Genomic DNA, 24,127 nt, shown 5'->3' with positions numbered 1-24,127 from the left:
GACAAATTAAGTTTGGCTAAATTAGGTTAACTCCAGTTAGACTAAATAGGCTAAACCTCATTATAGGCCAACTGTCATTGCATCTTGTAGCAACTGTTGTGGTTAGCCTAAATGTATGGATATGTTCTGATTTAAACCAGAATTAAATGAAAAAGGACTTTTAAAGTGTATAGGAGCGTTAGAGATTATTTATAAAGCTTAACCTTCATGGTAAATGTACCACTGGCCTTTCAAACTGACAATAAAATAGGAATAGGTGTCATGCATGAACAAACCATTTTCGGAATGATGAACTAAGTGTATTATACCAAAAATGAGTTTGGACTTCAGCAGTTTGTCATCATGTTAAGAAAGTACAATAAATTATAGAAATATTATACATAATAAAACAATAAAAAGTGGTAAATTGACCATGCTGGCAAGGCTTTAAGAATAACTCATCTGGCAAATTTCCCCAGTCCTGGTTAAACCTACTCCTAAATATCACTTTGAATGGAGGTGTAATCTGGGTTTGATAAACTGGCCCAGTAGGGTTGCAGATTTCTGGGAAAAGTTCCATGGGAATTAATGGGAATTTAGGGGAAATTATGTAAATTAACAGGAATTTGGGGCAATTTATTGCACTTTTTTGTTTTTTGCAAACTGACTACTTTCTCGCTCTGAACCCTTTTTCTCTCTGCCATTGAAATATACTCTTCAGGACAAATACAAACAGATTTTTGAATTTTGAATTAAGCAAAAAAAAAAAAAAAAAAATCACCTTTGTAAAATTGCTTTGAAAATTTTTAACATTCTTTCACTTGTTTTCTAACCTTTTTCCCTTTGTTCCTTTGTTATGATGAGCACTCCTCCCTCAGCTGAACAGAAGTCGCAGGTAGATTGTTAGAAGCATATAATGAAAGCATAATTTCATGGTAATTTTATGAATTTCCCGTCTTGTGTGGCTTTTGCCATCATTAAACTCGAACTGAGTTCCGTCTTCTTAGGATTAACAACAAAGAGATCTGTTATTTTATTTCGTTGTAAACTCATGACACCGTAAATGACTTGAGTTCACTGTGGTAATAGGCCACATCCCTGTGGCGAACGGAACGCACAACAGCTGAAGATAAAAGTTTCGTGCAAACAGACAGAACTTCGGACAGCTGCGGACAGTTGTGGAAATCAGATCTTTCTCGTGTGGTTATAAGTTCATGTGTGTGAAAGAGAAACGGGCAGACGGGAAGAGGGTAACGAACACATTAGCTTGGGAAATATGGTAAGTACACCAACTCATTTACGACGCCGATGTGTGGCTGGTTTGTTTCTTTGTTTTAAAATGCAGTGACTTAATGCCGTTCTCGGTACTGTACTTAAAGTAATCCAGTCCGCACAATAATATAACCAACGCATAAAGTGTGTACATCTACAAAACTACTGGTAGTAGTACCAATTTTGTGTATTCTGATCGCAACTACTTTCCGTCTCTTTCCGCATTGAACGAAAAGCATAAATATGTTGTATCGTTACATGTCTCACTGTTGAGGGCCAGAAGTGTTCTTGGGGTAGAATGAAACCGAAACAAGGATGACGACCTGGAAACAAGGACAGATTAATGGATAACTGAAGTATGCACGGTGCAATTGCTTCCGAGACTGTATGAACATTTACTTGCAGAGGCCCTACCACCACCAGGGGTCGTCGTTTGTAGGGAAAGGCAGAGTTGCGTGCGCCAGAGGTGGACGCTAACATTTTTACGAAGTGGATACTCCGACCACTAAGATACTCATTTAAGTGGCCAGATTTTGTGGCCCTCGTGTAGATCCTGTAAAAACCTTGCCAGCAGCTGTGTTTTTTCTCTTTATTATGAAAATAAGCCATGATTAATCATGATTTAAATAACAGTAGATCAAATTCAGTGAACAGAGTCCATACCCCCATAAAGAGGCCTTGTTAAAATGTAGTCCATCAATTTAGACCAAGTCTTTCTGGGGTCGTTTCAATGGAATTTGTTCAAGAACATATCCACCATCCTTTCTGGCTTGAGACGGTGGAGGTTCACATTAAAGATTAATCACAGAAACCTGAACCTGGTGTCCACTGAACATTTTATGAAAGGAGATTCTTTTGATTCTCATAGTACCTGCCTGGGTATACAGAGAAGTGTTATTGTTCATGCATGGTTTATAATGTTGTTCTGCAGGCAGTGTGAAGGAGAAGCCGTTACCTGCACTTTTTGTTAATGTGGTGTCAATCTTGTTTTCTTAAGTTTGCATTTTAAAGATCCTTACTTTTTCCAATGTACTGTATTTGCAATGGACAGGTCTCATACCATCCCATACCATCAATTAACCAAACAGGTTAATTGTTTGTTACTTGTAACTGTCGTTGCGTAGTTTAATTGTAGACAACCAACCATTGGTTAACGAGCCACACCTGCCTAATTAAAGGCAAATGAAATACAGGTGTGTGGGTGGAGAGCAGGACGCTCACTTTGTGCTCAGGCTGGTTCATTTTGTTTGTTGGTTTTAAAAAAAATCTTTTTTAAAACATTAGCTCTTTCTGTTCATTTTTTGTGAGAAGTGTCAGGCAACTTCTCCACAGGCAGCCAGTGTGACATACAAAGGGGGGGGGGGGGTTGGGTAATGAAGGGGCTTCAGTCCAAGGAAAGCCAATGCTGGTGAGGGAGGCGGTGCAGTGCTGCTGTAGTGGCATAGTTACAATAGCGTAGAGTCTGTGTGTTGAAATGGACTTTTCTCACAGTGGAGGCATCCTACTTCCATTGTCACACATTGAGTAGGACACACCCCCCTGACCCTGCCACCCCCCACCCCCAGCCTGTGATCTCTACTCATTTTTAACACTGCCAGCCCACCTTTCTGTTTGATTGCCTTTATCAGTGTTTTTCTTCTCTACCTGGTCCCTGGCCGCTATCAGCGCTTTCCCATCATGCCTCAGTGGGAAAGCAAGCATCGCTCCTCGTCTCCCAGGATCACGTTGACAGGAAATCGATGGCCGCCTTCCCCAGGGTGTGTCATTAAGGGCCCACTCGGCCTGTGCTGGCTGGATCTGTGTGTTCTCTCCGTTGCGTGGGGTGAAAAGGGCCACTGATCACATGCCAGCAGGGTGTGGAAGAAATGGGGAAAGTGACACTCTTATACTTTAACACGCCAAACAAGCCTTTTTTTCACTCACAGATTTGCAGCAATAACAACAGATAGAGACAGTCTTGAGGTCTTTGTTTTTGAATGTATTGTATTAGCTGTGTTTTCTCTCTAACTGAATAGTGAAGACAGATAAGATATGAAAGACAGGTATGTAGAAAGGCATTGAAAAATGCAACATGTACTCTTTCCACCAAGTATAAAGTCTTATGTGTGGAAAGGTTGTAAATATTATCATTTTAAACAGAATGGCATGATTGCCACAGGGTACGAGGGCAACTGGCTATTGATATGTTCTCTGGGAATATGAGATATGTTCATAGAATAATGTGTGAATCTGTCCTGGGATACACAGGGATAGTAGCAGAGGTTGGGAGCTGGAGCTGTGGTGGGCTGCATCACAGAGTTGATGTAGAGGGCTGATGGTTCATCGGCACACCATTGCAAAGCAACCCAGCAGAGCACTACCTGTGCCCGTCAAGCCAACTGCGCGCTAAGAACCGAACAGTCCTGCTACCTCGCTGCCCTGCCCATCAAGCCAACTGCGTGCCAAGAACTGGACGTTATAGGATAGATTTCATAATTACTGTGTCGTTAATTACTGCTGTCTATCTAACCCAAATGTCTTAAAGTACATTGTACAACTTTAAGACTCTCTCTAATTCTATCTGCCCAGTGCTGGCCAGAAGCAGATGGGCTCCCCCTCTGAGCTGGGTTCTGCTCAAGGTTTCTTCCTGTTAATTGGGGAGTTTTTCCTTGCCACTGTTGCCTTAGTCTTGCTCTCTGGGGGTCTCAGGCCTGGGATCAATGTAAAGCTGCTTTGTGACAACTTGTGTTGTAAAAAGCGCTATACAAATAAAATTGAAAAAAAAGCACCATTGGGGTGCTGTGGTCTGCTGTCGGGGTTCCCGGGTTCTACAGCATGTGTGAGTGCTGAGCCGGAGCCCCAGGGTGGAATAAGATTTTCCAGGGTTAAATAAATGTTCTCGTAACATTACCGCCGTGCCAGGTGAAAGCAGTGTTAGAGGAAAATAGAGGACGCATGAGATATTGAACTTCCTCACGGGGAAAAAGTGGACCTGTGTAGTATTGAACCATCGTTTATTTGAAAATGGGCTTGTGCATTCTTGGCTCAGAAACATTATGTACACTCTGTTGTTCTGCCAAAGAAATAGTTCAGCCTCTGTGTTGTCCTCAGTGAGCATCATTTCCTGGGATTTCTAATGCCTCTCAGCAGGTAGTCACTCTTTCTGCATTATCTCTGTATTGACTGATACAAATGATTGCTTTACTCTTTTAGAAGTGTCGTACAGATTTCCTTACATCCATTATATGAATCATTAGCATTCTGCCTGAATGAATATAAAAATTGCACAATTATCCCCAGGCCTGGTGGATTCTGGGGTCAGTTGGCATTGAGACTGAGTGGGAGAATCCTCAATGAGGTAAGGTACACATACAGTGCTGATCAAACATGGATATGCAGAACAGCCACATACCCTGATGAAATTTCCCTTTGCTGGGCCGAACTGGAGCATCTGTGCTCATTGTGCAGAGTGTTTCCTGTATGTCATTCAATCACACCTCATTCTCTTTTAATTAGACCTAATCACTATTCAGTTATACCTTATTTCATTCATTTACTGGGTATCGTAATTAGACCTTGTTTTCAGGTCAACAATGGTATCAGCATTTTAGAGTCCCAAAGGGAGTATAGAGCTCTGGATATATCTGTGGAAAAAAAATATGAAGTCTAGAAAAGGGGGGAAATATTATATACACACATATACTGTTTCCAAAAGCAAGGAGGCTGTTTTCTCCAGAATAATTTATTACTAAGCTGTGACTCCTTGCAAGCAAAAATGACTAGTTAAATAGTTAAATCAATGGAATAATCTGGTTGTAAGTAGAATGATTTTATCATCAGTTAAACATTCAGGCCCCTACGGTCCAGACACATTTTTAGCTGTTGCAAAACAGTGCAAAATGACTGGAAGATCTCATCTTCTATCATCAAACACAGAACTTTACACAATGCGGGGGGGCTGGACCTTGTTGCAGAGCTTTATATTGTGCTTATTGAAAACACATTTTATGGAAATGCAATGCTTGAATGGGTAGTGTAGAATATATGTGTGCTGTTTTTTGGTTTGCAGGAATCAGCTGTGTCCTTACCTTAATAGACCCGTAAGGCCAGCATGTGTGAGATTCCGCTCTGGGCACCGTGCCAGCGCTGAGAGATGGGGGTGTTAGGAGCATAAAGGAGCGTCTCGCATCCTATCTGAAATGTCAGCTTTGAATGGTCCGTTTCATATCTGTTACACCAGGCCTTCCACAGCCAAGATTTCGAATCTGAGTCCCCCACAGAACTGCCAATCAGCAGCTGATCTCTGGTCTGAGAATTCCTGCCGGATCGTTTCCCCGCCCCCCTCCCGCCCCTCTCCTGTCAGATGGGATGGCACCCATGAGTCCTGCGTTAGGATTAGGCCTTTTTGAAGAGATCTTTGAAGCTGTGTGACATTTTCCCTCACTACGGGCCGGTCATATGAGCTCAACGGGGACAGAAGGCAGAAAATAAGTATGTAAAAATGAGTTAAAATCGGAGTCCTCACAAACACCCACAGGCATATCCCCTGCTGTCCCCCATTGCACACATGCACACACACACACACACGCACACGCACACGCACACACACACACACAGATACACACACACACACACACGCGCACGCACGCACGGACGCACGCACGCACGCACGCACGCACGCACGCACACACACACACACACACACACACACAATCTGGGGAAAGACCCACTGAAGAGTATTACTAAAAGTAATGCTCTCTCCTTTCTGCAGTGAGGGCTTTTCTCTGCCTGTGTAATATATTTACTTATTATTAATTCATTATACTTTTGGCACCAGCATCATGGACATGCCCTGGAGTGGGCATGTGTACGAACCGGAAAATGCCGGTGAAGGCTTGAGGTGTGCACCCTCAAAATCACTGTACTAACCAGAGAAATGCGAGTGCTTATGAAATGTGAACATAAAATACAGAAAAAAAAATGGACGTGTAATGAGTGTCATCAAGGCCAGGGACAGAGCCCTCTGTCACAGAAAGCATTGCTTTGATTGGACCCTTCTTAAATCTGATTGGATGTGAGCGAAATCAACCTGGTTTGTATAGTGACATGGGCTTGCATCACTCCAAAAACTGGGGATGAAATTCTACCCTCTTCCAGGGCTCATCTCAGTAACTGGGACCATCTGACTTCATCTGTTCTGAAGAGAAAAGAACCTGAGGTTTATCACACGGAAAATGTCCTCCAGTCAGGCCTGGCTCATTAACAGTTCTGCACTGCAGATAAGGCCTTTTTTACACCCTGTGGTCTTAATCTTATTTATCCTTTAAAAAAAAATCATGCTGGTTTGATAAAGATGCCTCTCATTTGATATTTTGATAATATCCCATCAATATGCATGAATGCTCTTTCATGCTAACTGTTACTATTTTTACTGCAACAAATGTCAGTGGAATTTAGTGATTAGCCAGCTTGTGAGTTTATGGTTTATGCTGTTTAATGTAGTGTGACATTGGTGGAAATTATCCATAATTTGGATGCCATGTATAAGGCCTTGGCACAACCCTCTCCCGTGGGGGCTATGTTCTGGCAAAGTCTGCCATTTTCCTGCTAGGAGTGTAGCTGACAGAAGTAACACTTACAGAATATTTTTTGGAAAATGATGTCATACAAACGTCTTGGAATGTCTACTCGCAGCTAATCACTATTGACTTTTCTTGACAAAAACCGGACCCAAAATATTTCAGAGAGAAAAAGCAATCATTTGTGACACAAGCTAAGCACAGCTGATCAGGATTATCCCACTCTTGCATTGAATCTGAAATTGTACCAAATCAATACTTTATATTTAAATATGCAGAAAATATAGGAGTTTATAAATAGATACATTTTTATCCCTGAAAATCTAAGCTCAGAGGGGAAAGTTCAAAAGCAGTTGAACAGGATAGGGAAGGACTGTCCACATGCATTAATATCTTCAGGAGAAGGACACTGCTTTTTGATATATTCTCATATACTCATTTATTTTATTGGCTTGTGTCATCATCTCAGTTTGGAACATTGGAAGTTACTGGGTGGTGAATCTCCAGGGCCAGGAATGTCCTATCAAATCGTCAGTGACAGTACAGCAGTGACCCCCTACAGGGTGTGGGAAAATGCAGGCATTGAAACCGTGATGTCATGGTGCTGGTAACCTCCTGAGAGCCCTGTCACTGTGTCTGAGTTACCACCAGCAAATGCTTCATTAATAAATATCTCCGCCAGGAGGAACAGGAGGCTAAACGGAACGAGGGTAACGTTCCGGTGGGACGCTGCAGAGCTAACCGAATAGTTTAACAGGGTTGTGATTGTGCGTGCATGCCCGGGTGTGCTTGAGTGTGCAGACTCGCTTAATCTGAAGAGCTGCGTGCTGTGTGGGAGTGTCGAGGCGTAGCACATGAATTTACTCAAGTTTGATCAGACCACTCGAGTAACTTTGCGCGACGCACCATGATTCAAACCCAAAACAAATGCATTTGCCTCCATCATTGCCTGAGTGATTTAGTGTACGAGATGAGAAGCCCTGTTCAGATATTCCCTACAGCAGCTGTTCACTTTCATACTTTATTGTTTTCTTGATCTCTTTGTAATACAAGTGTTTATTTGTACAAATAAGAGGGGATTTGTATATATGAGAGGGGATTTATATTTGGTGGATCTGGAGAAAATGATAGCGGAGCACTTGAGGGAAAATTAATTATTGTTCAGTGTTTAATGTCAGTGTTTTCTGCCATGTAGGGCTGGTACAGTATGGGGCTCTGTGTGGGGGCAGCTCAGAAGCACAGTTCAGCCACTTGCCCTGACACATGTGGTCATTGAGCAGAGAAGCAGTTAATTATGTACTTGTGTGTGTGTGTGTGTGTGTGTGTGTGTGTGTGTGCGTGTGTGTGTGTGTGTGTGTGTGTGTGTGCGTGTGTGTGTGTGTGCGTGTGTGTGTGTGCGTGTGTGTGTGTGTGCGTGTGTGTGTGTGTGTGTGTGTGTGTGTGTGTGCGTGTGTGTGTGTGTGTGTGTGTGTGTGTGCGTGTGTGTGTGTGTGTGTGTGTGTGTGTGTGTGTGTGTGTGTGCGTGCGTGTGTGCGTGCGTGTGTGTGTGCGTGTGTGTGTGTGTGCGTGTGTGTGTGCGTGCGTGTGTGCGTGTGTGTGTGTGTGTGTGTGTGTGCGTGTGTGTGTGTGTGCGTGTGTGCGTGTGCATGCATGTGCATGGCTCTGTGTTTAAGTAGGTGACGTTGGTTTTGATGGGTGAGTATTGGATAATTATGTATTTGAAGAGATTTGACTCCTAGCCCTCACACGCATTGGCCTGCAGCCAGGTACGAGTCATCGATTGGATGTTGAGCCGGTGGTAGGTGAAATTGTCAGCCTTACAATGATAGGCTTATCCACAGGCAGTGGGGTGGTGGGTAAAGTGGGCATGTCTGTCAGAGGCGGCTGCTGTGTTATGCCACTGTCCGTACACCAGGGGGCTCCCTTTTTTATGGTAGGTCAAGGGGTCAGGCTGGTATTTAGCTAGTGGTAATGATCTCTTTAGGAATCTGAAAGGAGGATTGTCTGTGCTCATTGAGGGGTACAAGCGTGGAACACCCCGCCTCCTCCCCCCCCTCCCCACCCCCCGTGAAATCGTTGTGTGGGCTTTACCCAAGATGTGAACTGTGGGTAATGGACTTCCAGGGCTTAATAACGTGCAAACCAGTATTAAACATGGGAGGCCCAGAACAATTAGAAATGGAAACCCGAGGGGAGCAGGGGGTGGCTGGGAGCATAGCGGGCACAATCCCACAGTGTGGGGCTAACTAAAGCGGGCCTTTACAATGCTACAGCTGGCCACCGGGAGGAAGGCCCCAAAACGCTGCCTCCAGGTGGCCCGGGCCGGGCGGGGCCTTTCAACCGCAAGCCTTTAAAACCGGGGGACAAAAAGGGAGCGTGGAGGGGGGGGGGGGGGGCAGCAGGGGGGTGGTGAGAGGAAGCCATTGAGCAGGAACACGAAAGAGATTAAACAGCAGAGACAGTGATTCAGCGGAACAAGGAATCCCTGAAAGGCTAGCTTAAATATGAATGCTTATGTTTTTGTATGTGATGTAGCTAAAGTTGGTCCGAATAAAGAAGCCTCAGCCCCCACACATGTACTTGCGCGCACACACACACACGCACGCACACACACACACTCCAGTCCAGCAACCTCCGAGCTGGGGTAAGACCCGCTTAAGAATAGCACTGAAAGTAGCACTCTCTCCTTTTGGCAGGGAGGCCTTTTGTCTGCTTGTACAATACAATATCGGTGATTCATTCTACTTTTGGCACCAGCATGCTGTATATAGGCATTCACTTTCTACTAGACTAAAAATATTGCACTTAATATATGATACACTTTCTGCATCCTTTTCAAAAAGTGATTTGTTTCATCAATATACTAATTAGAAAGTTTGCATTATGCCATTTTTATCCTCTATGGGCAGTTGAATACAGTATTAATCGTCCAAAGCCCAGTGCACTAAACTGCACCCCTCTGGAGTTTCCTCTTATTCCTCTCGGACTCCAGGGGAACGTTTTCTCCTTTATTCTCCCACAGCGGCGGCATTTTGGTGACGTCCCTAAGCCCCCCTGTACCCCTCTTCCTCAGGTCTGCTCCTCTGCCCTCTCTGAGTAACAGTCGGACTGTTCCAGAACCTTCACAATTACACTCATCTCTGCCGGCTGTGTCGTCTGTCACGATAAATGAGTTTTTCTATTTGAGAGTGCTTTAGAGTAATGATCCCTTCTAATGCTGTAAAAACTGTGGATGAACAAAATATCATAAAAATAAATCATTTTAGCTGCAAATAAAGCATGACTCTGGATTTTCACCTATATGTTTTGTGTTTTTTTTACCTGCAATTTTAATATCAAGTCCAAAATGCAAATAATTCCTTAAATGTGAAAATTTCTTATGTCCTCCCCCGCTTTGAATGTTACATTTGTGAGAAATGAATCCATAAAGTAATTTAAACAGGTTCAGAAATTATAACATCTGTTGAAAAACATAAAAATAAGGGATCCTTGTTAATGTGTGTGTGTGTGTGTGTGTGTGTGTGTGCGTGTGTGTGTGTTTGTATGCTGAGTTCCTCAGCCTGCCTATGTTAATAGAGACTAACTAGATGATATCACTTAGCAACCCTTTCTCCTAATCTGAGTATTGTCAAAAGCAATAAACATAAAACATACATGATATATTTGTGTCTCTCTAGCATTATTAGATATCTTGAGTGTTGTGAACTGGGGCTGTTTGACTATCACTCCGGTGTGTTTGCAGGGAACTGGGCTGTGACTACATTTGGAATGAGCAGCACCATTAGAAATAGATTGGGCCAAATTTGTTTTTCCTCCAGATTAGATGTGTTTAGTTTTCTCTGCCCCTTGATTTAAATATTTGTTCAGACCCTTCTCAGGATCAGTGGCTGAGAGGTTAACGGTTGTGCAGCCTGATCCCATCTCGATTCTGTGGTGTGTGTGTGTGTGTGTTCACAGGCTACACTGGCCTCTAAGCAAATTCCTGGCATGAATAATCAATGAGGGTAAAAGAAGTATCGTTTAATGGCTGCGGTCCCCTCTCTGACACTGTTCAGATTGTCAGAGTTGGGGTGATTGCGGTGGTGGTGGTGCTGTCTCCTCTGCTTCTGAAATAGAAGCATTTCATCTCAGTGAAATTTAATCCCGTTTAATTCTGCAGTGAAAATCTGGCAAATTTCCTGACAGAAAAAAAATGATTTAGCTAATTTTCTTGGTTTGCTGATATTTTGGCCAAATGCTTATACTCCCTCTCAATTTGTTTACAGTTTGTTTAAAATAGATTATTTGCGACATCCTCAGCAAATAGTCCACAGCAAAATAATGTTGACAATACTGGGCTGACAGATTGCTCCTTTGGTCAGCATGGCTCTGTAATGACTGATAGCACCACTAATAAAGGCTAGCGGTTGTATATTGTAAAATATGTCCATCTGAAAGAATTACATTATTCTTGAATGGTTTCATATAAGGTGTGACTGAACAAAACAAAAACTCTGTTCCTATGTGATTTTTGAAAGTACAATATCTGTAGATAAATGTGTTTTTGTGCCTTTTTTGTTTCTGTATTTCTCACAAATAATGCCTCACCAGAAACTGAATTTATATTCAATACTCACGGACAAAAATGTCTGGATAAAGAGACGGGCAAAGCATTCACTCAGGAGAGAGCGCTGCCCCTAAAATACAGCTACACTTGCTGCACATGCAAACACACACACACAGAAGTACACACAGAGGCCTGTGCTCACACACTTAATACAATCTGTCAACACCGAGCAGCTCAACCGCCAGCGAAGACTTTACATGGCAAATAAAGGAAAGCTACGCGGGAATATTATTCTAACACTGTTTCAATAAAGAGCCGTTGAATCTCACATCCAGCAGCCTGTCAGTGCTTGGCGTAGTCGTGCAATCTAATGAAGGAATAAGAGAGCTTAAGTAGGATGATGTGGATTTATTTGGCTGTGAAAGTCATCTGTCACTCCTGCTGTAATTCCTTATGTGAGCACCAGGAAGGCAAATCGCTCCACTTCCTTAAGACTCTGTTTGTGCAATCTAATTACAAAGCACTGCGGGAGTCCACTGTAGTTATACGCCACCAAACGAAAAAAAAAATTGATCCAGCTGTTTCATTTAATGTATTTATTCTAACATTATTTACATTCACAGATCAAGCTGCTTAAGTTTTCTTTTATTTTATTTTATGCTATTTTTAATACATGACAAGGTATAAAAGGCTATAATGTAAGACATTTAAATATGATTTCCTTATTTTTCTGCTATTCAGCATACTAAAATGTCTTATAAGAAAAAAACTACATATATTAACCCAGCTGAGGATTTTTTTTCTGTGTGCACATGGAGATATAGCTGTTCATGTGTGGCTTTCCCCTCCCACATTTGTCTTGCTGTTATGGGAGTGTTGCTTTGCATTTTGTGCGTAAAACACACCTGTGGAGGGTGTGTGTGCTCCAGTGACTCTTCCGCCCTTCTCCCCCAGAGCTCCGGCCCCTCCGCCCTGACCGTCCACGCCCTCCGTCTGGGGCCTGGCGAGGAGCTGCTCAGCTCCCTGGTGGCTTTTGTGGAGGAGAGGAGGCTGAAGGCCCCCTTCATCATCACCTGCGTTGGCAGCGTCACCAAGGCAACCCTCAGGCTGGCCAATGCTACAGCTGACAATATTAACCAGGTACCAGACAGGGCTGGCTGTGGGGCCACTGTAGCCACTGTGCACAGCTGGTGCTGTAGCTGAGCTCACTGTAAATCACTGTAGATACAAACCACCAATAATAGTGTCAGTGAAGCATTCCCATAATGCTTTGCTGTGAGTGGTGGTGGTAGGGGGCATGTCAGTTTTTTTTTTTTTTTTTTTATTTGATGACTTTTCATTTGTGTTTACAATCTGAAAAATCAAAATATGCTTCCTGTTACCAGATTCACATAGTTCAGGTGTAAGAGAACTACCTTTCAAAAGGTCATTCAGCAGAAATCTATATTTCAGCAATGACCACAGTGCTTTCCGTTACCAGATTCACATAGTTCAGGTGTAAGAGAACTACCTTTCAAAAGGTCATTCAGCAGAAATCTGTGTGTTTCTTAAATGCCAGTGTTTCTTAAATCTTTGTGGAACATGTACGATAGAATGTCTGACACCCCTGACTGCGCCCTTTTTGCCTGGGTTTCAGGTGGTTCACCTGAATGAGAGGTTTGAAATCGTCTCCTTGGTGGGCACGTTGAACAAGGAGGCTCACCTTCACATCTGCCTGGCAGATAAAGAGGGGAAGACCATCGGGGGCCACGTTTTGGGCGACGTGGAGGTGTTCACTACTGCTGAGGTGATCATTGGCGAGGCCAGCGATCTGAGCTTCGACCGGGAGATGGATGAGCGCACCGGCTTCCCAGAGCTGGTCATCACCGCGCGTGCGAAACGGGCCTAGTGATTAACACTGTGTCACTACAGCCTCCCCCTCGCCTTCTCTGTACGTAGAAATATCCCTGTCAATAAATTGTGCCAGCGCATGTCTTCTCAGCCTACTGCCTCTCTCTAGCGATTCAGCCTCTTTGATCGGGCAGGTTCCAATCAATTCTTCGGAGGGACAGAGACGGGGGGAGGGGGGGGGGGATAATTTTCAGGCAAACTCTTCAAATGACTTGTCATTAATTTGCCTCTTGCTTGGCACTTGTTTGTGCTGAATGAGATGCATTTGGCCTGCTCTGTCTATTAGCAGGGCTGTGCTCTAGAGGTTTTAACGGGCTGCGAGGCGTGAGAAGTGGATGTGTGTGTGTGTGTGTGTGTGTGTGTGTGTGTGTATGTGCGCGTGTGTGTGTGTCTATGTGTATGTGTGTGCATGCTGCATGTGGGGATGTAAATACACTTTGATTGCTTGTCTTTACAGAGTAACTTATTGCGAAAATTGGAAGGCCGTGTGCATTGCTTCCTGTCCGGGAGGTGTTAGCTGAGAGAGGGAGCCGGTTTTGGCTGCAGGGACCGCCCAGGCCCAGCCAGCACACTGGCACCGTGCCCGGCCCTCCCCCAGCTCTGAGGGGCCCCTTTGTTCAGGGAGAGCCATCAGCAGGCTTCAGAAATACGACCAGGACGAGCCAGCGCAGAGAGCAGCGGACAGACACACGGCTGTCTGGAGCACTCGGGAAGTCAACAGCTGATGGAAGAGCTGACACTGAAGCCGTGGTGTGCGTGCGTGTGTGTGTGTGTGTATGTGCGCGCGTACGAGTGTGTGCGTGTGTGTGTGTGTGCGTGTGTGCATGCATGTTTGTGTGTGTGTGTGTGTGTGTATGTGCGCGTGTGCAAGTGTGTGTGTGCGTGTGTGTGTGTGTGCGGGTGTGTGTGCGCTCATGCGTGTGTGTGTGTGTGCGCGCGTGTAGGCGTGTGTGCATGCACGCTGTTGTGTGAGTTTAAGTGACACTGGTTGTGGGAGGAGAGTGTAGTGAATGTGTGTATGAGTGATCCCTTCCCCCCACTTGCTGATTTTATTTTTCTTTTAATTCTTGTCTTTAATTGAAGTCTAAACATCACCAAAAACACCATGACAAGGCTGAGGCACAATTTCACATCTCAGTGTTCATATGACAATGAATATTGGGGTGTGCAAACTGCATTGTACATGAACATTTCAGTAAATGTTCAATGCCAAAATGCTTGCACGTATAATCTGAATGAACCGATTTTAAGTGATATCACCAGTTAGTAACAGGTCTATGTCTTAAGTAATTCTAACTTAGAATAACATGATAGGTTGCCATTTTCAAATAAAAATTATAGTTGATAATTGTATTTGTGTTGAACACTGTCCTATTGTAATTTATATTTGCAGATTTTTACAGTTTAGAAAAAGTTTGTTTGCAGTTTATCATTGAGATCATACAGGCATTAAACTTCAATGAAGTGTCCATTCTAAGGCACCATCCACTGTGTACCAAAGCCTTGTCATCTCCGCCATTTATCCAAGCTTGTTACTGAATACTGCAGCCGTAAAGATTAGCAGCAATATGTTCTTATTATTGCTGCAAGATCGAAACAAAGCTGATGATGTGACAATATGGAGACAGTGTGTGTTTCTTCACGCCCGTGTGAAAGGCGGGGGAATAAGCGGACAGCTGGATGCAGCAGGTTCTGCATGAACGCACCGCACTCAGACGGGCCAGCAGCGGTCCCTCAGGGTGCCGAGCTGGGTCCTGCTAATAGATGTTTAACTAAGCCCTGTCCTTTCAGCTGCTGTGACCCCCTGATTCCTGCCGCACAATGGGAAACCTCCCCCGGGATTAGGCGTGACCCCTGCAGAGAGCGGGCCACACAGACGATGAAAGAGCCTGCCATTTGGCTGTCGGGGGGCAGAGGGGGGGGGAGCGGGGGGCTGTGGGAGGGGCTGAGGGGCTGTAATGACGTCTTGATGAAGCACCTTTGGTTAACGTGTCTCTTAATGGGGTTTCTGTGCCCGCCTCACAGATGCCCGGGACGTGTCCGAGACGTGTTTGCTTTTGTCGTTACGTGATCTGAACTGACTGTGTGTGTGTGTGTGTGTGTGTGTGTGTGTGTGTGTGTGTGTGTGTGTGTGTGTGTGTGTGTGTGTATTGGGGGTCGGTGGGAAAGAGAGGGAGATTATTATTTCTGCAAGGTTTGTCTCATCGGATCAGAACATAGAGCGGAGTCTGGGTCTGTTGTCATGTTGCAGTTTACATAACGCACTGTGGAAGAAAACTGATGTGAGGTGGAGTGAGGAAAGGAAATGAAAAATAACAATGAAAATAAGTCATTAAGTCATATTTAATAATAAAATTATTTTTTTTCATTTAGAAATAATCCATTCTTCCCATTTGCTCCCATCAAGAATGAAGAATGCTCACACAGGAGAGGAAATCAGTTACAATCGCACACCACAAGTGCAGAAAGCATCCAATGGAAATTGTTTTTTCTGAAGCTTCTTAAGTTTAGAGCTTTTAAAGTGTGAAAAGTCACTGTTATTTGACAGAATTAATGAATTACTGAATTACCAGTTACTGCCACAGTAATTGGGCAGAATATCGATCCTGACGCTCATGGTTTTCAGAACCCTGTCATAAGGGTGGAGCCCTCAGCCCTGGCTGAGAGACTTGCTGAATTCGGAGCCTGGAGCTCTTCTCCAAACTGGTTCCTTTAAACCTCAAACTACGCCCCCCCCCCCTTAATATATCCCTTTAAATCTGACAATATTCCTTCCTCCTTACACACCTCTTTCCTTTTTTAAACCATGGCTGAATATTACACATTTCAGGCAATCTTAAACCATGTCTGCATAGCAGAATTTCATTTAAATCTCAGATAGTACCATTCACATTTCACAACCCTTTAACTCTCAGATACTTCCTTCACATGATACTTCCCTTTAAATCTCTCTTCCCTTTTTTAAAGTAGGCAGACATCTTATTTACCCAGTTTTTGGACACATCTGATCCATTACATTTACATTTTTCCTGCCTGGTCTAGATGCAGGAAGATATTTGCAGATTGTTTCAGTCATAATCCGATCCAAACCACCACTTTAGGGAGTCTGTGCAGGATTTTGCTGGTGTAGGGTAATAGTCTGAATGTACCGATATGTCATTCTGTCCTGTAAGCAAACCTGCATCTGGAATATGGTGCAGGTTTGTGTGATCTTGCTGCAGCTGTGTGGAGATCATTAGCCAGCTGTTATGATTATCTGCTGCCATCAGAATGAAGGCGGCCACAGCCTCCTGCAGTGATATCCTCTGCTAGGCACATTACTAGATGAGCACATTACAGATAGGAGCTGTAATTTGAAATGTAATACAATTACAAACATGTTCCTACATAAAATAGCAAATTTCCCCTCCTCAAGGCAAACATGATGTTGAATGCCCTCTACTGCATCAAACTGTGACATTTACAAAAAGCTGTGAATGCTGTTTGGAGCCTTTTGCAGAGTTTTGATGATTTGATGAAAAGGAATTTACAGTAATTGGCATCCAGTCAGATATGCCAAATGGGAAATTCAGAACAGAATAAATTATACATAGGCAGAGCATGTATTGAAGACCACAGAAGATCAGATTTGACATTTCTATCAGGTGTGAGTGGAAACAAAACCTGAGGCTACCAGACCACCGGAGCACTTCGCACATCCCTTTAAATCTCAGGCTGTCCCCTCACATTTACAATTCCCTTTAAGTCTTCAGAACATTCCAGCTCATTACGCATGGATCCTCTTCAGTCCTTAAACACCACGGCACGTTACACTTCCCCTTTAAATATCAAACTGTTCCCTTCTGTTACGTATTGCTTTAATTCTCAAATCGTCCCCCTATATTAGAGCCGAATGAGTGCTTTATGAAACTGTGTATTCAGCAGGACAAAGGCCCTTTCAGTGCGGAGCGAACGGCTGGTCCTTCCTGCCCTGTCCTTTTGGCCCGGTAGTCGTTTATTTTGCAGAGGGGACAGCTGCGGGCCCTGTTTGTCTTTGACATTATAGGGCTGTTTGGCATGCTTGAAGATGGCACGAGTCTCGATTGTTTCAAACAGAATCGGGCATTGTTATTGGCCAGAGATTGTTTAGGGGGTACCGGCAAGGCGTGCAATCATACAAGAACACGGCAAGGCGTGCAATCATACAAGAACACGGGGGGGGGGGGGGGGGGGTTGTGCACAGCTCCAGTGAAAACCTGATCAACCTCATTTTCACACTGTGAATGCAGGAAAAAGGGGGGAAGCACCGCCCATGGAGAGAATTAGAATATGTGTGTTTTGTGAAAGTGTTTAGAATGTGAAAGTTTTTCCTGATGAATTTCATTTACAGCATTGATGAAGAAAGAATATAAATATATATGAAGAATATATACGATATGCTATTTTTATATTCTATATGGAGAGTATAAAAATAACTGCTGCAGCTGTTGAAAGTCTCCCGGAGGAGCGCAGTTCTCGGTGGACAGGAGTTCTCGGTGAGACTGGTACCTCCCTGTCCTCTTCTCCGCACGGTGGCGTCTCTCTCGAGGGCTGCGAGATGTGTCTCTGTCTCAGCCCGGCTGCTGAATTAGACATCCTCTGCTACTCCTTTTCTTAACCACGGCCCCGCTGCTGCTGCTGGCAGCTGCCTGCATTAGCTTCAGTCATGCTGAATGGCAAATAAATGAGATCTCTATCAGGGGGCCTCTGCCTTCACGGCTCACCTTATCTCGGCCGGGTCACCATCAAAAGATAATCTGAGGTGTCTGTACAGGAGCCGGGGAGGGGACAATACGGCGGCTCGTGGCTCATTTTCAGTGGACGTCCCCCTGGACGCGTCACCTGGCCGGCCGCGGCGGGCCGGCGTCACCGGGAGGGAGGGGCAGGGCAGGGTGCGAGCGCTCAGGACGTGAGCACCGCGGAGGAAACGAACGACCCTGTCAGAAGCGATGTCACTTCCAGGCCAATCCGCTCCGATCCGCATCGCGCCTAATTGAGACGCAGGCAGTGTGCCTGTCCTGTCATCACGGAATTTTCAAAATGTTAAATTATTTCGCCGGGGGGGTGTGGGGATGGGGATGGGGGGGATTAAACCTAATTTTCGCGTGTTCTGCATTAACCTATTAGACGGGCTTTATCTGCAATGCTAATGCGGTGGCAGACAGCTGTCATCGCAGGGGAAAAACATGATCCCGCACACCATGAATGAGTGATTCCGCACCAGATTAGCGCCGCTGAGGTTTGCTGAGCTCCGCCGATAAGGCAGCACGAGTCCCAAGTGGCCAATAGCGCTGAGACGCAGCCAATTGCAGGCTGGGGCAGGAAATTGCGTCTTCCAGCTCAGGGCCGTCAGTCCGAGGGCCAGCCTGGACACGCGTTATCTAATGCCATGGAAATTCTGACGGCTTATCTTGGGAGGCTTAAAATACAATTTTCCAATGTATCTATCTAGTATTCACAGAAGAGGAAGGGAGCGAAAAGAGGAAGGAGCAATTTCAGTTAATTCCATACTAATAGAACTAAAAGCATATAGATACATTCCCAGACACATAGACTAAAAGAAATATAGACAGATAGATAGATACATACATACATACATGCATACATACACATACAGATAGATAGATAGATAGATAGCTATATTTTGATTGCCCGTTCTCAGTCTGTGGTCTTCTTCCTCATGTCAGGGCTTTTATTTTCATTGTTGTAAGGGTTGACATAATCCCAGGATTTTCCTGCCTTTTTCTTCTCATTGGGCCAGCTGGGTTTTCCAGCTCAGGCCGGGGGCGGGAAGGGGTTACAATGGCATGTCTCCCATGAGATGCTTCAGTTTAGAGATGGTCTGGAGCCCTCTGCGATAGAGATACTAACCAATTTAATCCTATTAGCGCTGCCCGAAAGAGAGAAGAATCTGCAACAGGCAAATCAGGGAGGTTTGTGAGCTGCCTCTGCCCAGACGAACACAACCAGACAAGTTGAGAGCACAGTGTCGGAGAGTTAAAAAAGAAACTGTAAAAATACAACCAATTAAGACCACATCGCGTAAGATTCGGGCCAACACAAGCAATCTTCTTTATCAAGGCGATTCTTTAGAAAAAGATCATCTCCAAGCCAAGATTTTGGGGTCACTGCAATAAATCTGTGGAAAAACGAGGTGACAGGAAGGGCCTCTCGCCCTCATCTGTGAAGTTCAGAGGCGTCAGAGGGCTTTTGTTTGGCTCTGATTGCAGGGCATTGTGGGTGATCGTGCTGGTGGTCTGACCCATTGCCCTTGCGACTGGATTTTTTTCACATCCAGCTTGGCAACCCAGTGTTCTCCATTGAGACACACAGCATGGGAGAGACAGGTCCCTTATACAGGGACAGTGTCCTGTGGCCAACCAGGCAGGATGTGACTCATTAATGTCTGAGGGCATGAATGAACAGTAACTTTATGGAAGAAAGGCACTCTGTGTTGAAGCTCTGATGCTGCGTTTCTCCGCTGGTCAAGGTGGATCCAGCTGCTGTGGGAGTCCATGCAATCCATGCAATCTGTTATTGCTATCTTCCCAAACGCCGTGTCGAGATCTAACTCTGCTTTTCCCAAAAAAAAAAATGTGACCAAAAAAAAAAAACATAGTGACAAGAATATAAATGATGATTATTATAACTCACTACTATGATTATTATAATCACATTGTGATAGCTATCATCATTACATCACAAGGTCTGCAAATCTAATTATTCTTATGCGACTCAGGCATTGGCATGGATTGCCATTTGACTGTTTTAACAAGCAAAGGTAATCACAGTCCACATATTCACTGCCTGAAAACTCCCCAGGGCATTTTCAGTGTGCTAATATCATTATTTAGACCCAAATTGCCATGCCTTCCCCAGGCTACAGAGAGCCAGCTGAATAATATTATTCTGCTGCCTTCAGTGTGCCAAAGACAGAATGAGCAACACTGATTAACAGGCAGTTCCTCTGAACCCCATGTGAGGCTCTCCCTCTCTTTCTCTCTCTCTCTCTCTCTCTCTATCGCTATCTCTTTCTTTGTCTCTCCATCCAACATAGTAATATGGATTGATATCAGCTGGAGATGGGAGCATTTTTCATAATGGATGCAGAACATAATTGTTGACCTAAATTAAATGAAGTTATTGCTTGTCTTCAGCTTTACTGGTATTTGTCCCTGAGTGAATTTCTCTTGTTGTACAATCACTTGCGCTGTAATGTTGCAGCTGTCTGCAATGTGACATTTCTAGGTTTCAACACATTGTGATGAATCATTTTGCCTGAAAGCCCAAATGTACAGATCCCGGGATACGTTCTGTGTTTGCACTGAGCAGGCTGATGAATGAGGGTAATGATTACGCCGTGCATGAGAGCTTGGAGAAAACAGAGTGTATGCTGTGTGAGGGGACCATCCTCTGTGTATGTGGACATATATGTATACAATTAGGAAATGTACAGATATAGATAACATCCAGGTCCAATGCACATGGACTATGAAAAAAACCCAACAAACAAACAAAAACAAAATTGGTTTTGATTGGGCATTCAATACAGCAAAATGTGCTAGCAAATTGACTCTCAGTATTGCATGTGACCCTGTCTATATGCTAAACACTTATCCGTTTGCACAAACAGAGCAGCATCATTCTCAACCTCTTGCCACTTCTTCTTCCATACTCCAGTATAATTTGCATAAGTCATCTCTATGTTCAGCTGAACCCGGTTAAACTTCAGCTTGTGTAATATCCCATCCCACTTTGTATCATGTTTTATGGAATACAATTTGCCATAAATTTCTGTGTTAACAGGGTTAATCTCTGCTAAGCAAACGATGAGCATTTAATATCCATATTGCTGTGCAGGCAAAATGTCAGCGTGTAGGTTGTGTATTATTCAGCTTGTAAAACTATGGCGAGTGCTTTATGCAATGCATGTAGGTCATGACACAAAGCTGGCTGGGATAGTGTAAGGTTATTAGCAGGGTTCACGGAGGAAATGGAGTTTAGAATGAAAAAAGGAGGCATTCTGTAACAGCTCCTTCATGAGCATTTGAATGTGTGTGTGTGTGTGTGTGTGTGTGTGTGTGTCTGTGTCTAACTGCTCTTACTAACATTAACACAAGATGTTCTCCCCTAGGACATTGATTCCCTTCCTCTAAGATATATGGGGATTGACAGTGGCAGGTGTGGTAGTGCAACAGGAAGAATAAAGAACCAGTGACTCGCACGGCCAAAGATTAATGGTGTTTGAATTATTAAATAAATATTATAAAAGTATCTTCTCATCTCTGCTCTGTTATAATATCTTGATTTTAGATCATTTTACTCGTCAGCTCTTTCTCACTGAGTGGTACAATAATTCTGAGATCTTGATTTAAACACGGACAGCGCTCAGGCTGTATTCCTTTAAAAATGGCAAACATACACTACACAAGCAATACAATAGGTATTTAAAGCTGATGCCTGGTCTCTGAGCAGTAAGTAGAGGCACCCATGCCCGGATACTAACACAGAAATCTTCATTCACACAATGAATTCACATCTGAGTTCCCAGCTCAAGCCTCTTGCCACAGGAGTCACCAGATGTTTGCTCCAGATCAGATCGGAATTATTTCCTCTTCTCATTTGTCCTTGTCCACGTTCCTCAATCAGAGATATTTTTTTTTCTTTTCCTTTTTGGCAGCTTCGATCGTTGTTTTACATTAAAGAGGGATGCGTGGGCATTTTTTAAGGGCTCCGGTTTCTGTGTGGTTTATGTCCATTGCGACCGACAGACATGCACAAACATTAATGAGATTAAGACTGAGTGCGGAGCGAGCACTTCTGGGCATTAGGGCGCTGAGCCGAGGGGCCACGCCGCATCTGTGAGGGCAGAGAGAGCTCAGGCCCGGAGACAGCCGTTCCTGCTACTGCACGGCATGGTGTATTTCACAAGAGATCCATAAAATAGATGGAGACAGGGAGAGAGAGCGGACAAAGAGAGGAGGAGAGGAAGACTGAAAAGGGGTAGAGAGAGACAGAGGGAGTGTGTGACAGAGCGGGACAACGAGATGTGTACAGGGACAGGCAGAGAAACAGAGAAGGGGAAAAGTTAGATTCTGTTATAGCACATACTTCAAGTCATTTTTTGAATTGTTATTCTGCATTGAGTGCTGTTTTAGAAAAGATGTACTATTTTGTCTACCAGGAATTGAACTGAATTGAACTGAATGAAGCTGAACTGAAATGGAATGAATTTAAATTAAATGACCTGAAATGAATTGAAATTACATCAAGAAGATGCCGGTGGCTATTGTTACTGTCTAACCTAAATATGAAAATGTACTGAAAGTTTTTAGCTGTAGTTGAGGACCTTGCTGTATTATGTTTTAACCTCTGACGATCATGATGACTGAGAAAGGTGGCATTTTTAAGTGTCACCGTGACAGCCGTCACTGCTAAAATGGCTTTCTGCCATAGACTGTTTGATTACCTTCCACCTCTCCCCTGTGTATGGACTAATACAGTAAAGCCAAGGAATTGCAGTTGCACTCCCTCCTGAATTCCTAATGGGAGGAAATAATGATATCAGCACCCTGCTAATCTTCTTGACTCTGTGTTGGCATAAGCCCATTGAGTCCCCCGTCACACCCTTTGTCATACACTTTGACAGGGCAATTTTAGCCTCCTCGTGTCGACAATAGGGATGTTTTTACGGTAGAAGGGCTGTTTGTCACCGTTTCTTTGTGTGTCCTGCCTCTGTCTCGGGTTGAATTTAATGGAAATGTTTATCACAACATCACCAGTTCTGGCCTCAGTTTAATAAGACAGACCACCTTTGCAGAAGACAAAACAGCACTCCTATCTCCTTACGAACACAATTGTGTGTACGGAAAATAAGTACATTATAAAAGGCATAATGACTATTAAGCAATAAATTGACTACAGTGATAAACTGAAAAAAACAGAAGCAATTCCTTACTCACATTTATATCATCATTCATATCAATCACAGGTATATTTTTTCGAATTCCTATATACGTTAAGTTGAGATTTTGCAGGGAAAAAAAATGAAAAACTACTTTTCTTGTATCATGTATGAGCCCCTTGTCATGTCCGTCTGTAAGTCGTCAGTTATCCGATGTCCTGCCTATAAACCTCCTCAAATCCGTACACGTATTGCAATATCTTTTTACACGGTGCAATATTTAGATATTCAAACCCACGAGAAACCCTGCAAAGACCAGATTCCGCTCACCGCATCGTGGGACCAGTTTATCAGAATGCTTTCTCACAACGTAAAAATGAGCGCTGTTTTATTCCCGTTGTTAATCGAACATTTCTGCTGTTGGAGATGTGATTGGTGCATCCGTCAGCCCGATTGTCACCGCGATGAGGCGTGTTCCCCTCCCCCCGAGGTGAGGTCCTGTTTGGAACGGCATGCTTTCAGCTCTATATTCAGCTCGAAATGTTCAAGGCCACCTCTCTAAACCGCCAAACACTCTCCGCTCTCCCGTGTGTGGGTAAAAAAGCCATTGTTCTTTCACAACAAGAGCACAAAGCAGATACAACTTGACATACGTGGCACCGAAAGAAGTACAGAGAGTGTTTAACTAAATGCTTTTGAGAGTCCACTGAAACGAGATCTCTCCATTTGCAGATGACTGCCGGAATGATTCAGCGCGGCGCGCACGCAACGCTGACACGCCGCGGCGCACCCTGAACCCTTTTATTTATTAGCGCGGTAACACCGCACGTACCATTTGCATGATGAATAAAAACTCAAAGTTCAACAGCAGCCTTCCGCCTACAGCAGGGGAAGGGAGCCCTGCTCCAGCTGAGCAGGAGATGTTTCTGGTTTTTGTTCCGGCTGAGCCCTTAATTATTG

General features: G+C 44.1%; 1 protein-coding gene across 1 annotated transcript; it reads left to right on the top strand.

Moving 5' to 3' along the window:
• Positions 1–1,131: 1,131 nt before the first annotated feature.
• LOC118791780 (bifunctional protein GlmU-like) lies at positions 1,132–13,318 on the top strand. Its single transcript, XM_036549208.1, has 3 exons — positions 1,132–1,258; positions 12,310–12,495; positions 12,992–13,318. Exons 1-3 carry the CDS (start codon positions 1,256–1,258, stop codon positions 13,241–13,243), a joined length of 441 nt encoding a protein of 146 aa, XP_036405101.1. The 5' UTR covers positions 1,132–1,255; the 3' UTR covers positions 13,244–13,318.
• Positions 13,319–24,127: the final 10,809 nt, after the last annotated feature.

This window comes from Megalops cyprinoides, chromosome 17, assembly GCF_013368585.1.
Source record: "Megalops cyprinoides isolate fMegCyp1 chromosome 17, fMegCyp1.pri, whole genome shotgun sequence".
In the NCBI taxonomy this organism is placed as follows: domain Eukaryota; kingdom Metazoa; phylum Chordata; class Actinopteri; order Elopiformes; family Megalopidae; genus Megalops; species Megalops cyprinoides.
This window is presented reverse-complemented; position numbering and strand designations above follow the sequence as displayed.